Source organism: Anoplolepis gracilipes, chromosome 1 (genome assembly GCF_047496725.1).
Source record: "Anoplolepis gracilipes chromosome 1, ASM4749672v1, whole genome shotgun sequence".
Taxonomy (NCBI): Eukaryota; Metazoa; Arthropoda; class Insecta; order Hymenoptera; family Formicidae; genus Anoplolepis; species Anoplolepis gracilipes.
The window spans coordinates 15259945-15276374 of record NC_132970.1 but is presented as its reverse complement, the minus strand read 5'-3'; the positions used below and the strand labels follow the sequence as shown (position 1 = coordinate 15276374).

Genomic DNA, 16430 nt, shown 5'->3' with positions numbered 1-16430 from the left:
CAATTGTTATAAGTATCGCTGCTGGACTGATCGTAAACTCATGTCGTTATCGATAAATCTTTCAGATCTGTCTAAACACAATCTACATACGATCTTGCAGCGATTTTTTTTCCAAAGTGACTGAAACTCGAGACTCTATCGCGACAACATGGTAACATGAACATCATTTCCTTAGACACATCATTAACCCAGGAATAGATGTTGATAAAAAAAAAAAAAATATTATCAATATAAACCTTGTGTGATTGAAATGTTCGATAACGAATATCTTTTAACTAAATCATCATTATATTTGTAAAAAGATTTCAATCTATCAGAAATGAATATAACTTACTTTACACAATAATCTTTTCCATCAAATAATTTATATTAGAATCTAATCTAATCCTCGTGGTATGAGTATCAACAGAAAATTTATAATAAAAAGCGTCCGATGACATAAGAGAATACTTACACGTGAAGTAGAATATTCAAATGAACGCGACCCCCTTTTTCAAGCCGATGTTTATTCTCGCCTTATAATCGCGAGTTACGTGATTTAGCAAAAGAGTAACAGTCGCGCGGTTGAAAGAAAAGCCCCAGAGTGTGGTCAGCTACTTTCCAATAAACGACATCACATGCGCGATTCTCCCGAGGCGGCGCGTAAATCACAAGCCTCGCGCCATGCAATGCAGGTGCACAACGTGGTGCAACCGACAACGTGGCAGTTCGCTAATGCGATAGACGTGCTGGACGAGGGCGGAGAGGAGAGACCTCACTCTCCCCTTGTCATGTTAGGTGTATGCGGGTGGGTTGGTTGCATGAAGCGCGCGCGAGAACTTTTCCTCCTTCCTCGACGTTGTCGCAACGTCGTCGGACTAGAAGTGGCAGCGCGGGGGTTGACGGAGGTGTTCGCCGAAGGCGGCAAGGGAGGGAGAGAGAGAGAGAGAGAGAGAGAGAGAGAGAGAGAGAGAGAGAGAGGGAGGAACACAGAAAGAAAAAAAAAAGAAGGAAATCTGTAGAGCTAATTCGCGTGCGAGATAACACGCCGACCGACTGCGGTGGTGTGTGCTATCGTCGAAATGGTCTCCGTCGAGTCACGGAGGGAGTCGGTCAGGGCAGGGAAAGGCCACTGTCGACTTATGCCAGAGGGTGGTAAGATGATCTTATCGTGCCCTCTCTCTTTCTTTCTCTTTCTCTACCTCCTTCTGTAGTCCACCTCCGTCCCTTTCACCACGTCCCTCCTCGGCTGTCCTCCTCCCTTGCGCCTCCTCTCTCGTTTTCTCTCGCCTTCTCTCCCTTACGGTAACTACCTTTACGCCCTCTCACCCCTGATGACAATATCGCGTGGCCACTGAGATAACCGTTCATGTCATTCCTACATCGACTTCTCGGTCCGACCACGAGCGGCACGAGCGGCACGAGCGGCACAAACGTCCACGTAGGGACACTTTTATGTTGCACGAGAGCCGAGTACACGCTCGCGAGCCGCGATTGTCATCGGGGAAATCTTAGCGCGCGTCTCGAGTAATACGTCGTCGATCGATGGAGGCACGAAAACCGGAGGGCTTATTAAATTACGCGACACACGGGAGCCGGTCGATCTTACTTTCTTAGTCACTCGATATGCTTTCTTTTTCTGTGTTCAAAATTGCGCAAGCATGATTTCGCTTAAACTATCACGACAGAGAAGATCGCGCGATTGATTCGACAGACATGTGGCATAAAACGGTCAAATGTCAAGATCGATGGCATTCCAACATCGCGTTCGCGTGTATTTTTTTTTTTTCAAGTTTGCCGTTTTTCGACCTGAGACGTCGACCTGATCCCGGAATTTCTGGCCCAGTTCTTCAGCTCAGATCGCCACAGCCGAAGGAAACGTTGACGAGTTTAAGTAGTCGATGGTGGTTCGTGGCGGAATGACATCGCGGGAAATGAGACTCGTAAAGCAACGTCGGACACGCGAGCCGCACCAAAGGGTCGCTCCCTCGAGTCTCCCTTTTAACTTGAAGACACTCGTGCATTTATGACACTTTGCCTATATCGTCCTTGCCATTTCGTCAAACGCTTTAATCGTATACCAATCCACCGACGCGTACAAAAGTTTATGATGATAACAAGTGTGTGAATTTATGTAGATAAAAATAAACATATTTTTTTTATTAAATATCTTAAAAAAATAATCACCAATAATGCTTAAAAAACCTTTTATTGTTAGAGGCCCAGTCTTTAGAGAGTAAAAAGTCGAATTTTTTTACATATTCTGAAAGTATAAATTTGAAGAATACGTCTTTCAAATTTCATCGAAAAATTCGTAAAATTGACAGAGTTATAATAGTTTAAATAGAATAGCGCCTTGAAATAAGCCTGTAAAAATTATAAACAAGTTTTTTCAAAACACCGTTTTAAAGTTGTACCAGAAATCTTGAAATCTAACGACTGAATAATTCACATTATTTTAAAGAAAACATTTTTTTGAAAATAAATCTAAATAAAATTTATAAAATTAATAATTATTATTTTTCTGTAACTTTCAAGAAATACACTTTATTTAATTAAATATATCTAATTTTAAAATGACACTATCTTGTAATTTTTAATTTATTTTAATGAAATTAGACTCAATACCTCATAAATATCCCCTCCAGATTAAAAATAGACCGAGTTTATTTATTTTAAATAATTACACTAAAAATAGCATATCACACGGTCGAATTGTGCATTTTCGAACGCACAGAAGCTTATTCGTATTAAACAAAAAAAAGAGCTAAATATCCATGATTTAAAAATACTGATGAATTATTTAAATTTCAATAAAAACATATGTAAAACGTCAAAAAATCAATTTTTAATATTCTTTAAGGAAAAATTCCTAAAAATCATTACATCAGTAATTTTTCATACAGCTACAGTAAAACTTGACATGTAAAAAATAATATTAAATGATATTTGCCGTATATTATCGCGATTTAAAAATAACTAGAAGAATCACATGATTGATAATTGTAATCATCAAATACAGTAAAATCTCGCGAGTTCATTTAAACTTATACTACGTTTCAATCTTGCGATTTTTTCTGGGGATCGAGGCGTACCGTAAAAACTATCGACGTTTGCACGAATGTTTGGCTCTGTCTATTAATATTCTCGGAGACAGCTAAGATGAGAGATACTCGTTCGAGACAAGAGTGCGAGACAAAACGACGAAGATCGTCGTTTAACGATCCCTGCGGCCTCATGCGTGGACACGCGTGCTCATCCGCCACGGTTCTCTTCGGCTCTTTTCATTCTTTCCTCCTGTTGTCCGTCTGCGTCGCTCTCGAGACTCGTTTCTTCATGGCCCTCGAGCGTACCTGGAATCGGGCGAGATAAAGGAGGACTTCGAGATTTAATAACCTCGTCAACAATAATGCACGCTGACACGACGCATTACGCGCATCCATTAGCGCGACGTGGCCGAAGCGTGCCGTCGTCGTCGTCGTCGTCGTCGTCGATGCTAATTCTCCGGCCATTATCGACGCCATTATCGCTGCAGAAGCTAACGCGCGGCTAAATCCTCTGCAGATTCCATCCCTAGAGTGTGACATCTCTTTATGAGTCGCGACGCAACACGAAATAACGTCGGTTCTCGGACCGGATAACAACGGCCAAGGAACTTTAAACCTCATTCTATCTTCTCTCTTTTGCCCCTTTTGCGCATTTTTTCCTCTCCCATCTCCGAAGAAATTATTGTATATAGAAGAAAATTACAAATTCTGTAATCGTTTCTTAAACGAAAAATTACTATCATGATTATTAATTTTTTTTATTTTTAATCATATCTGTATTTATAAATTTTATATTATACGTCCCATTTTTAAGATATAAGTAGACAATTTTGAGAGGTATAAAACAAGTTGGATCTCTGTGTGTAAGGAATGTATGAACTGTTTAACAAGTTTGTAAAAATTTACTTATAAGTTTACAGAGATGATGTCGTCTGCCATTCACAGGCAATTTCACGACTCAATAGCGCAAAGTACAGTCTTTATTCAGGGGCCGCGCACGTTGGCTACTATTTAAAGCTAGCTCTAGACAACGTGTCTTTATTTAACAAATGCATAGCAAAATAAAATAATGGCATAAAAATTAAATGTGCAAAAAGACAATTTCCTAAACAAGATTATCGACAAATTTTTATCTGACCAAATATATATGTTATCATATGGGTAATAAATTTATCGCTTAAAACTTCTTTAGACAATTTATAATTTGCGACAAAATTCAAGACAAAACTATTTTTATATATTTTCTGTCATGTAGTGTTTAAAACGTATAAAATATATATAAACTATATATCAAAGTATATTAAATTACATGTATACATTAAAATATGTGGTGTATAAATTCTATTTTAAATTTTATTGCAAATTATATCATCTAAAGAAGCCTTAAAATAAGATAAACATATCAATTTCTAAATAAAATTCCTGAACAAAAAAAATATGTATTTTTATTGATACTTAATCTTTTTAATTCATATCTTAAAAAATATGAATTTATGAAATAAAGTGAAATCTATCTAGATTTTGACAAAAAGAAAACGTCTTATACATGAAATATTAATCGCATTAAAAAAAATTATTTATGTAAATATTTTTCTCATTAAAATCTAAATATTTCGCTTTATTTTATAAATTCATATTTTTAAAATAATATAAATTTAAAAAACTTGTAGTATCAATAAAAATGTCTATTTTTGTTCAGAAATCCGTCTTGATCCAAAATTGATACGTCTACCTTACAACTCAATATCTTATGTTCAAAAAAATCTGCCGATTATTTAACACAAGAGTGCAGCAATTTGATGCAATTTCACGCAGTACAGCACTTTATAAGTAACAGGTTGAGTTTGCACTCGTATTCATCTTATTTTTTCCGTGTTTCTTTAAACAATCATATCTGAACATGAGACGTAGGATCGCTGAGCGCCGATTGGAAGAAATTCGCGAGGCAAATCGCGTTGCCGAGCTTTAACGCGCGCGTATATTTGACAAACAATCGACCGATACGGAAGGAAAGATCTCGATGCAGGAGAAGCGGGACGGATGTCTAATTAGATGATTAATTGTTTAATTATGGAATTGCGGGCAACAATGGCGCCTTATCGCCAATGCGTATCCCCAATAGCAACACTTGCCGTTGTCTGGATTAATACCGTTCGAGGATATCGCGATTCAAATCTATCAAGGCAAAACATGATCGTTTAGCATATAAAACTATACAGGTTAAAAGATTGCACGCTTATAAGACTAGAAAAGTCAATCAATCGTACATTATCTTTATGTTTTGTATACGATAAGCACATAAATACAATTTTGTATACTTATAATGTATAATGTCAAATGTCAAAATAAGAATAGAAATAAAAAGATAAAGAAGATAGAGAATAGAAATAAAAAACTGATGAATTGATATAAAAAATAGGCAAGGAAACGTGATAAGTACGAGCTATAAATTTATCTTTGCACGAAGAAAGAAAAAGGTGAGGAATATTTTGGAAAGATAAATTACTTTTTTATCTCAATAAGAAAAGAACTTAAATTTAAAATTGTCGCTTTTTTACTCTCAAAATGTGAGATGTTTCGCATGTGAAATGTTTCACATTATTCATGAATAAATTAACGATATTACACGCATCAATAGGTCAGACACTGTGTGCAGCATATTATTTCGGAAACACTATCACGATTGATTATGAACATCAGTGTTGAAAGCGTGTACGATACGTGTAGTAAATCAGCCTGCCTCGGTCTGTGCGTGTTTGTCCGTCATGCCTGATTGGCTACATTTGTTTTCAACCGGACTGATTGCATTCCCCGCCGGAAATGGTAAAACAAATGATAAACGTAGGCAAAACGAACGATTAATTGATGACGGCAAATGCGTGAAAGGAAAAGAACCGAGGTCCAGAGATCTGCGAGAATATCGGCAAACTTTTGTAAAGAAAGCAGGAGATTTTTAAAGAAAAGCGTAAAAAGAGAAAATTCAAGGCCTGCGCGCAGGAATGATTGTTCCAAGTTTCTGTTATCGGATTTTGCATAACCACACTCGGTTTTTCGAGGAAGCATTGTGTTGATATTTCAACCCGCGTCGTTGGAATCGATCACGTCCGGCTCGCCAATGAGTGTTTGAGCGTACTCTTTCAGAAGTGACGTCACATTGAATTAGAGTTTGATATCGATACCATTGCGCGATTTGACGAACTCTCAACACTCGGTTTATGTTCGGCATCAGTTTCGCCTGCGTCAGCATTTAATTTATATTCGGGATATACCGGAATCGTCAATTAAATCATATCATTGATTATTAATATAAAAGATAAGATATATCTAAACTGTTTAATTATAAAATTATTATTTATTTATTTACTCATTAATTTTTTTTTAAATATACTATAGTAATTATAATACAATTGTTTTAAACAAATCTCTCTCTCAGAAAATTATATATGTAATTAAAAATCTAGAAAACTAAGTACTATATGAATTATATTTTAGGAAAAGCTGCCAATAAATTTATAGTTACAATTTATAGATGTACCCATTTTCTGTGAAATAAATTCAGAGATATTTAAGTATAGAACCTGAGAGATAGTTTCCTCTAAGAAACATTATTATATCATTACATATTCGATATTATCATTTTATTACGCAAGTTCTTTATAAATTTATACAAGAAACCCATTTTCTGTGAAATAAATTCAGAGATATTTAAGTATAGAACCTGAGAGATAGTTTCCTCTAAGAAACATTATTATATCATTATATATTCGATATTATCATTTTATTACGCAAGTTCTTTATAAATTTATACAAGAAACTTTTTATTGGAATGATTTTTTGATAAATAAAAGAGTTATCTAACCTGGCAAGATATCACGATAAGGAAATCTGTTTTGAGAATAAAAAAATGTATCATTATCTCATTATATATCGATTTTACGAGGCGATCGACTCTCGATCGGCCATTCCCGCTAGTAGTTCGCTTAAGTATTATTAACACCAGGTCGTGTCGTAAAACGTGACTACATGAGCTGCCTGACGTGCCTGTCACACACGACACAACGCGAATCGCGATAAACTATTTAGAAGCCTGTAGCACACACACATACACATACACATACACACACACAAAATACACACGGTTGCCAATTAAAAGCCGCAACAGCGAAACGAAACGGGAGACAATCTGTGATCTGGCCTGAGTGATATATCGCGTCGTAATTCTTAATCATGCTGCATACGATGGCCCCCTCACCCTCGAGAAGTTCCTTTAATACTCAAACTCTCTCGCACAATGATAACAACGTTGTCCGAAATTGCGCAAGAGGAACGGATGGATATATCTTGCATCTCGAAGAGAGATACAAAGTGTCCCATAGAAAGCCGAAATTAATCAACTATCATGTCTGAATGCACATGGAACAAAAAAGTCAAATATCTTTTAATAATTTTATTTCTATATAAATTAAAGACGATCGGAGATGGTCTTATCATTAAATAAACATTTATAAAAGATGCTAAATATCGAGAATCTTACTAAATACATCTTTCAACAGCCCAAAGTAATAAGAAAATTGATCAGAGTTGTGAAAAAAATGATGAATGGTACCTTAAAAGAGATGTTAAATAAAGTTCTTTTATAGTTTCCGAAAGAAACTTAATTTCTGTTTCAATTTTGATGGTGTACACTTCAATTACACATCATTAAAATTATCGTTCTGGCATTTTCATATTTCATAGATATTTTACTTTTCCTGCTCCCTATGTGCATTTAAAAAATGACAGCTGATTAGTTTCAAGAACTTGCCATAAGATACTCTGTACAAAACATTGAGAAAAGTTGAAGAAAAAGAGTAACTTGTCAATCGCGAGATAAAAGCAAAAAGTGTTAAAGAAAAAAAGGTATTCTACGCCTTCTATTTTAATGCGCGTGTTTTTTAGCTATAAATTCTTGAATAAAATTATTCCGCGCAATCAATCGAACAATTCAAAGTTGGCAGCTCGAAGCTTCAGTTTTCATTAGCTTCCCAGATACGCCTCTGTCGAGCGACCTCTCCAATCCGATTCATTTTCCTTCCTCTCCCCGTGATCGCTTCGTCTTCGATACGCGTTCGTCGCATAACACGTTGATATAATACGCCGTAAAAATTCGTCCGTTGTAATAGAAAAGGGGAAGATATCGCACGCCCGTGAGCGATTGATCGGCCGATCACGTGTTCCATCGTCCACGGGTCTGCTCGATGCGAGAGACGACTTTGAAGTATGTACGTTCGCTCGCGTGACCGCTATTACATACGCTTTTCCACACGCAAAAATGCGGTAGGCAAATAGTTGAGATATTGTGTCACAATGTATACTGCGGATATTGCGGCTCCACATCATTTATATAGACGCAGAGGTCTCCTATAAAACAAAATAAAACGTCGAATTCTTGACAAGGCTAGAGACCAATAACGTTTCACAAATTCCAAGAGCTCACGAAATTGGCTCGGCTCATAATATTAATCCTAAGAACCAGTTATCGATTGGAAAATCAAACTTCTTCTTTGAAAAATTAATCACCGGTTAATTGACCATTTTTTTTATAATCGATCAATAGAACATAGATCCATTCTTCCTTATTAGACCGTATACGTCATTAAGACACAGGAAAAGTACCTTTCAATTATATTAATCATTTCGAATATATAAATAAATTCGAGCGAGAGAAGACATCTTCAATCAAGTTCGTCTAAGAAACAACGGAAGGACAGTAAGAAGAAGAAGAAGAAGAAGAAGAAGAAGAAGAAGAAGAAGAAGAAGGTGGGATTCGCGGTAGCTAGAGTCTCCCGCAGGGACGAGAATGGACTGACCTACCTTAGGATCATCCGATCTATTCATACTTTTCATTCAAGTCGTACTCTCTCTCAGGATGCGAGACAAAAGCGGCGATGAAACAGAACTCCCACCCCTCTTGTACTCCTCCCACGTACTCCGTGTGTTGTGTTTCTTTGGCTTTGTCTCCTCTCGGATACGACTTCCGGTACCGCGCGGTTAGATGCGACTCTCAATGGGATGATGCGTCTTTCAAATGCCCCCGCGTAGGTGGATTCCACGATTATTCCTATAGCCTGGCGAATGAGAGATAAAGAGAGAAAGAAGGTATATCTCTTTCTTTCCGCTTCCTATCAGTTTCACGAATTTCCCGCTTGTCTCGCGAGCACAATGCGTCGAGTGCGCATCAAGATGTTCAGGGATTTCGAACGAAACGAATTTCAAATTTATAATGCACGTGTAATTTTTTAGCATATTTGCTGGATAAAAGAATATATGGTAAATTATTTTATAAAATGTAGAGTTATACTTTTTTTTTAATTTTATATAAATGTGAAATTAAAATGTAAAAATATAATGAGTACAGCTGATTATTACACAAAACGTAGGAGTAAAACATTAGCGTAATTCAATTTACTTTCATGCGAAAACAAAAAGAGTCAGTTTTATATATTACTAAAGGTTAATTTCACTTTCTAAAAATATATGCACAATCTTTATACATACGTTTATACACGTTCCCCAACTGCTTTCTTTTCTCAAGCATCATCTCGTAAAAAATCGCGTCTGACTTAACCGCGAATTCGACGGGTCGGATCTATTGTTTCGGCGATTTTTGTGAGTTCAAGCATTAACGGATTTTTAAGGCTTATAGATTATGAGATCCGTCGAGAGCATGTACCTTCATAAAGAATCATCGAACTATAGGAAGGGAGTTATTATAATAATACGCGTTATATGTATATAGCCCACATATCGTGTAAAAACTGATTGTTGATAATAATAGGCAAAATTATTAATAAAACACTATAAATAATCATCGAAAAATCCTAAATTTATTTTGAATAAATTTACATAAAATTTCTCAAAACACTAAATGTTAACTCAATACATATGTATTTAAATGTTCGTGAGAATATACTTTTCTTCTAAAATTTATAATGACACAATAAAAATTATAAACTTAAAAATAAAAAATAATGTATTAATTATTTTAAAAAAAAATATATATATATATATATATATATATATTACGTTTGCACGAAAGATAATTCTGTTTATATGAACTTTGTGAAAGGTGTAGTGTATTTCTACTTGTCGAACCCAGCGTGCGCCCTAACAGCGGGAGAAGCGCGAGGTTAATAATAAATTCCGCGCAGCAACATGCCAGAAATAAATGCGAGTCAATGGGTTCATGTACTAGATGTGGACTCTCTTTCGACATCTCTCCATTCAATACGCTATTATTTTCTTCCGCATTGGAGAAAAAAATATCAATAGATATACGTACAACCACGTAGAGCCGTCGAAAATTTGCTCCGCCAGCATTCATGATACAATAATAAATTAACGTCGACACGGACGAATCTTTTGTACGCCGAGAGCTGATGCTGCATTGTTAACCAGCGCACAAAGGGAGATCGAATTTGCACTTTTGTCATATTAGCGCGAAAACCTACCGCGTTTGCGGCAAAATTGTCCGGGGGAAATATTGAAAAAAGTCGCAAACACCTTGCGCCGAGACCGGGCAATGGGCGGGACCTTCTGTAACGAGGAGGTGGAATGGCGAGAGGACGAGCACCGGAGTGACTAGACAAGACAACAGGAAAAGGAGGAATGGAAATATCGACGTTCCTGGTGCGCCAGCGCGAGAACCGCCTACTCTTCTCTTCTTCTCTTCTTCTCTTCCTCGCCCCTGTCCCGGCTGTGACACATGACGGACAATGACACGTTCGCGACGCCGTTATCGGAAATTCGCCGTCGCGGTCGATCTCGTCGACGGCCAATCGCGTCGCGATGCCTCGAATGGTCGGTTATTTCACGGGGGATATAAGACCGATGGGCGACAACGACGTCGTTATCGACGAAATTTTATATTCTCGGGTCGTACAGCTTCTGTGCCGAAAGTACCCCGCGATTTAAAGGCGAAAGATATTAGGTATAGTTTTCGACCGAACCGCCGAAAGAGTGGTACAGTTGAAATTGCTCCTCGACATTAGATAATTTTAATGATCGATAAGATAAATAATTTATACGACTGAAAACAATCGTAAACGAGAATTGTTATAGTGCTTCCTCTTTAATCATAATGATAAAAAGGAGCTATAGTTACAGTACAGTTATCGCCGTAAAAAATTAAGTGTATTGTATCATACGTAGTGTTTGTCGAAAATAAAACCTGTCAAACGATCGCGAAGTCTCGACTTGGCCAAGACACAGGTTCGTTTTGCAACGACGAAGTCTCGAAAATGAGTTTTATATAGTACCCCTCCATGCCATAGTATATGTGCTTTTATTGCCTCGTTAAATAAGTTCCGCGGAAAGACTCGTAATGTCTTCCGTTCTAGTACAGTAGCAGTTTCCAGGAGCGCGATGGAATCGAGTTTCATTCGAATTTCTGATTCCCTTTATCGATCGCGAGGATTTTACAAGCGGTCGCATCGCATCGCTAATGAAAATTAATAAAGGTAGCTTTACTTTTATAATGATTTTTTTTCAATATAATCTTGGACAACTTCTTTAAAACTAACGCATAAGTTGAGATTTAATTAAATATTTTCTCAGTAATACCACATTGACGAAATAATAATACGAAATTATGAAATTCGATATTAATTACGTAATGTGTGTGTGTAAAAAAGTATAATGAATTTTTCACATCTTATTATAATGTAGAAACTTAAGAAATATAAAATTGTGTGATTACCTATGTGACAGAAAATATATCTTACGTTGATTAATTAATAATTTAATTTTAAATATTTTGTATAGTAGGAAAAAAAAAAATAAATATGTAAAGAACAAGGAATCGATCGAAAAAAATGAAATTATATTTTTTACTCGTAAAAAAATGAAAAGTATTATTAAAAAAATATATATTACAACAATGCACAATCATTCTTTTATCCATATCGAGGAAATGTGTCATATACTACTTGCGACGCATCATATGTGAGAAATTAAAAATCACAACACATTTCTTGAAAGCGTTCTAAATGCTTCTATTCGTCAAGTAATTTCTACAGTAATTACAATCTCCTCGCATATATTCGTCCATCCGTATTTCCCAGCGTGTAATTGAAATTACAAAGCTCTGTATGCGCACAGGGTAAATATATGGATAAATTATGTTCGAAACAGAGTGTAATACAAAATAAAATATTATAGAATTACATTGGTTTTGTTTTCATTTTCTTTCTTTGCATTTTTTTCCATCAAATCTTTATGTTTCAAAAATCACAGATTGATTTATAATATTTTAAAATATTAATAATTCAGCAATTTATATACAAAAACATATATGAATAAATATAATGTTTTAAGAATAAAAGATTTTATTAAAATTTTAAAATCTTTTATTAACAGAATGTTGTAAAATGAAAATGCATATTTGTAATATGACGTACAGACTTTTTGTAAATAGAATTAAAAGTAAAAAGTAAAAAAAATAGAATTATATAATTACACATTTTATATATCTATTTGACATATAATTTTTTTTTTTTTTTTTTTTTCGAGTCAACTTTTTAAATACTTATTTAATGTAATTCAATACTAGTCATTAATGACAGTGAATGAAATGTCACGCTACTCACCCTGTGCCAGTCTCCTCGCCACCGGCTTGGATCTCATCGCTGCACGACAACGGGTGGCGAACTCGAAAACAAAACACTAACTGTAAGAACGTCGCTGACGGTCCTCCGAGCCATGCGAGTTTATGCACCGGTTTACTATCCTGTCAATCGGCTCGCACTGTCCACCCCTCCCGCCCCTGAGAACGTCGATCCTGGATTGTCGCGGCGCGCGAGATACGAGAAGTCGTGACCTCTCACACTCTCGACCGGTCTGCCAGCGAAAGTGATCGAAAGATCGAAAGCCCGCGGAAACGTTCGAAGGAGACACGCATACCGGACACCATCGGACGCGAATATACCGGGGACACGACCGGAAACACCGGTATATCGGAGAGTCCGCGTTGCGATCGGACCCGACCGGTCGCGTCCTCTTCCTCCGCTTATCCGACGGCGGTGAAGAGAGTGTGGTCGATCGGTCTCCGTCCGGCTGGGATCCTGACGCACGTCGGATCTGTCCTCCGACACAGCGCGAAGGAGGCCTCTCCTGTCCTTCGCGTCTTCTCCTTCTCCACCATCCCCTCGCGCTCGACGCTCTCTCCCTCTCTCGCGGCGGCCAAACTCTCCCCGCGATTCCTCCACCGCCGCTTCCTCCACCTCTTCCTCTCCCTTCGTTCTCCTCGCTTACAGCCACCTCCGTCGTTACACCTCCTGCTCTTCCGCCCTCTTTTGCCTCCTCTTCATGTCGCTACCACTACCACTGTCCGCGACACTACCACCGCGAGCATCGGCGACGACGGCGACGACGGCGACGACGACGACGACGACGACGACGACGACGACGACGACGACGACGACGACGACGCCTCTTCCTCCACCGCCTTCTCCTGTCGCCTTCCCCACCTGCAAAGTCGACCTGGTGGCTTCCCCACCACGTAGGCGACCCGGCTCCGCTGTCCACCAATGATCAGCGGCTGTCTCTCCTCCGCGGTGCACACGGCGGCTCTCTCACGGCGACCTCTCGCCACTCTTCGCTCCTGGGCTTCTGTCCTACCTGCCTGTCTCTGTCGGCCGCTTATACATTCCTCGTCGGAGGCGGAAGACGCCGCCGTCGGAGGCCGGAGGCCGCCCGACTTCTCGTTCTCGTATCTCGCGCCCGTCAATAACCAGACGTACCCTTAGTAGGTGCTCTCTCGATCGATATTTCTCGCGCGAAACTTGCCGTAGACTCTCTCATTCATGCTTCCCGCACGATAATTGTCTTGATTTCCTTCTAGGGCGCTCGCCCATTTCGGCATGAATGAAAACGTAATTATTACTTGACAATCGAACGTTTTTTAATTGGAAGCATGATTAGAAAGAAAAATTAACATCATGGCTCGAGTTTCATCTGGAACTTTTGCATTCTTCTTTTAATGATTTACGTTGCACGATTTTGCTGTTATATTATTAGATCTGATCGATATCGGATAGATATTGCACGCATTATTGATATACAGATATCATCTTGATAGTATACGATAGTTATCTTTATGTTATCATTATACGCTCTTTCCGAATATACTGCTTGCTAAAGTATTATATATCGTCGTTCGATTTCACGCGATGTCTGTATAGTGTCCAATTTCGTTGCATCTCTTCTTACGTCTGCTCGAACTGTGCGATAGCATCCGTTGGGAACAGGTGTCGCTCTTTCATTTGCTGACGACGCTGATTACCGATCGCCTTCGTGTCTAGCCGCTATCGCTGCCGTGATTGCTGACGTGTAGTCTGTACCGCTCTCGAAGTATTCACCATGTGCACAGATTATAAACATTCTTGTTCGATAAAGTTATCGCGTAGCACGCCAATAATTGTGTGTCTCAAACTGCTACGTCCGACGAATTTAATGAGAATAATTTGGTAATTCGTATGATTATATATTATATAATATGATTGTCTGCGAAAATTACAGACAACACAAATATTTCTACGATTACATATTTTCGTAAGTTTTTATTAAAAAGTATTTTTTTTTTTTTCATCAAATAATTTCTCTTTTATTATATATTACATTTTTTATATAGACAGAATTTTCATAATTTATGTATAAAATTGTTAAGTAAATTTACAAATGTGCAATTTTGCAAATCGGTTCATATATAATAATTATTTTAAATTTCAATATTAATTTTGTATTGTGTGTAATTTAATCAATAATCGTCGTTCTTTTTTCTACAGATAAAGTACGTGACACTCGAAGAGAGAGAGATAGAGAGATAGAGAGAGAGAGAGAAAGAGAGAGAGAGAGAGAGAGTCAAATAATTATATACATATATAAGATAATTAATTGTAAGAAAAAAAGAATACTTATATGATAAAAAAAATTAAAATATGAAAACCGAATATGTTGTATGAAATACTTTGTTATTTTCTGACGTTAGTTATTTACGTACTGAGTCATCTTGCAATTGTTACATTATTTACACGTGGTTGCACATGAGGGCTGCCACGCTGTCTGCGAACACGTGGCGCGGTATCGATTGATAATTCCAGTCGATGCCCGAAAACGTTGGTATTCTACCCCGTCTATCGTCGCGATCACTGCTCGCATATAATTTACGGCGCTGTGTCAATCGGTTTCCGAATCATCCGCTGTTGATTAAAGCAACGTTATCCATCAACCGCGCGAAAAACGAACACGTTCGTAAGCGAGCGGGAAAGACCTGAGGAGAAAAACTGTTATTTCACGCGACGACGGTTACCACGTCGAACCTCGACGAGCAACTCGCTTCACGCCAGCACTTCGACTTTGCATTTCTGGGTGCGTTTGCTCGACTAAGCGTTCCTCCTCTCCGTCTTCGTCGCACCTGAACACGACCTCCGACCCCACGAACGCTCGTTCGGCGCGAAACGCGCCCGCGCACCCTTCCGGGCGCAGCTCCGCCCTGCTTCTTCGTCCTTTCGGACCCAGGATCGGCTGCTTCTCTCATCCCATTTTTTTTTCTTTCCCTTCTTTAGCTTAATCCCATCGGATCGGCGCGTTCAGAGATTCGCGTGATCCGAGAAGACAACTTGTTCATTTAAGAAAGTTATCTTTATTTCAACTTACCCTAAATAGTAAAGCTCAACTGCAGCTATTGTATAAATTTACAAAATTTTGAGAGAACTATATATGTCAATATGTTATTTTTATAACATATTTTTTTCAATATACAAAAGTGTTATTTTAAAAATCATGTTTATCAATTTTTTTCAAATAATTTAATATCGTATATAATAGAAAGTTAACATTGATAAGTAATGGCCCAATAGCGCAATACACGAAGCGTAAAAAAAATAATAATCTAATAGAAATCCATGTAATTGGGCGTCTAAATAGTGTACTATACACGTTGCTAGAAAGATTGTCTATGTTAAAATGATTGCGCCGTTTTACATCAACTTTCCTCCCTCCCTTCTAGTATTCTGATTTCCATCTGATTTTTAAATTGCTTATTACAAGAACAATCTTCTTAATGTTAGTGACAAATATACCTCTATCTCGGTATGTCTTTTTTCTCTTTTGATAAGTCTCCTTTTTTCTCTCGTTTCTCGCGGCGTTTCTTTCTGATCGTAATTTTCCTTCGGATATGTACGATGACGTTCACATTGTTTGCATTGTCGCACCACGGAGGATTTACCGATGGGTACCGTTAGAGAGACTTACCCGAGTTAATTAGTCACTTTATTTTCTCAAGACTTCAATGATTATGCGATAACAGAAGCACACGATTATTTTTATGTACGTATGCGCGATCATTTTCTCGTTGTTTTGTACAAT

At 37.7% G+C, this 16430-nt stretch overlaps 1 protein-coding gene across 2 annotated transcripts in view; it reads right to left on the bottom strand.

Moving 5' to 3' along the window:
• The window catches only part of LOC140669589 (transcription factor hamlet), a 90163-nt gene extending 74733 nt beyond the window's left edge, over positions 1 to 15430 (bottom strand). Inside the window, exons 1-2 of one of the 2 annotated variants that reach the window (XM_072899603.1) lie at positions 15064 to 15430; positions 12653 to 14498 (exon numbers count right to left, since the gene is read on the bottom strand). In XM_072899603.1, coding sequence (XP_072755704.1) covers positions 12653 to 12689 — 37 coding nt within the window. In that variant the 5' untranslated portion in view covers positions 12690 to 14498; positions 15064 to 15430. Of the gene's footprint in view, positions 1 to 12652; positions 14509 to 15063 lie in introns of those variants that run through there. The other variant, XM_072899608.1, reaches the window with a different exon arrangement.
• Between the last annotated feature and the right edge of the window lie 1000 nt (positions 15431 to 16430).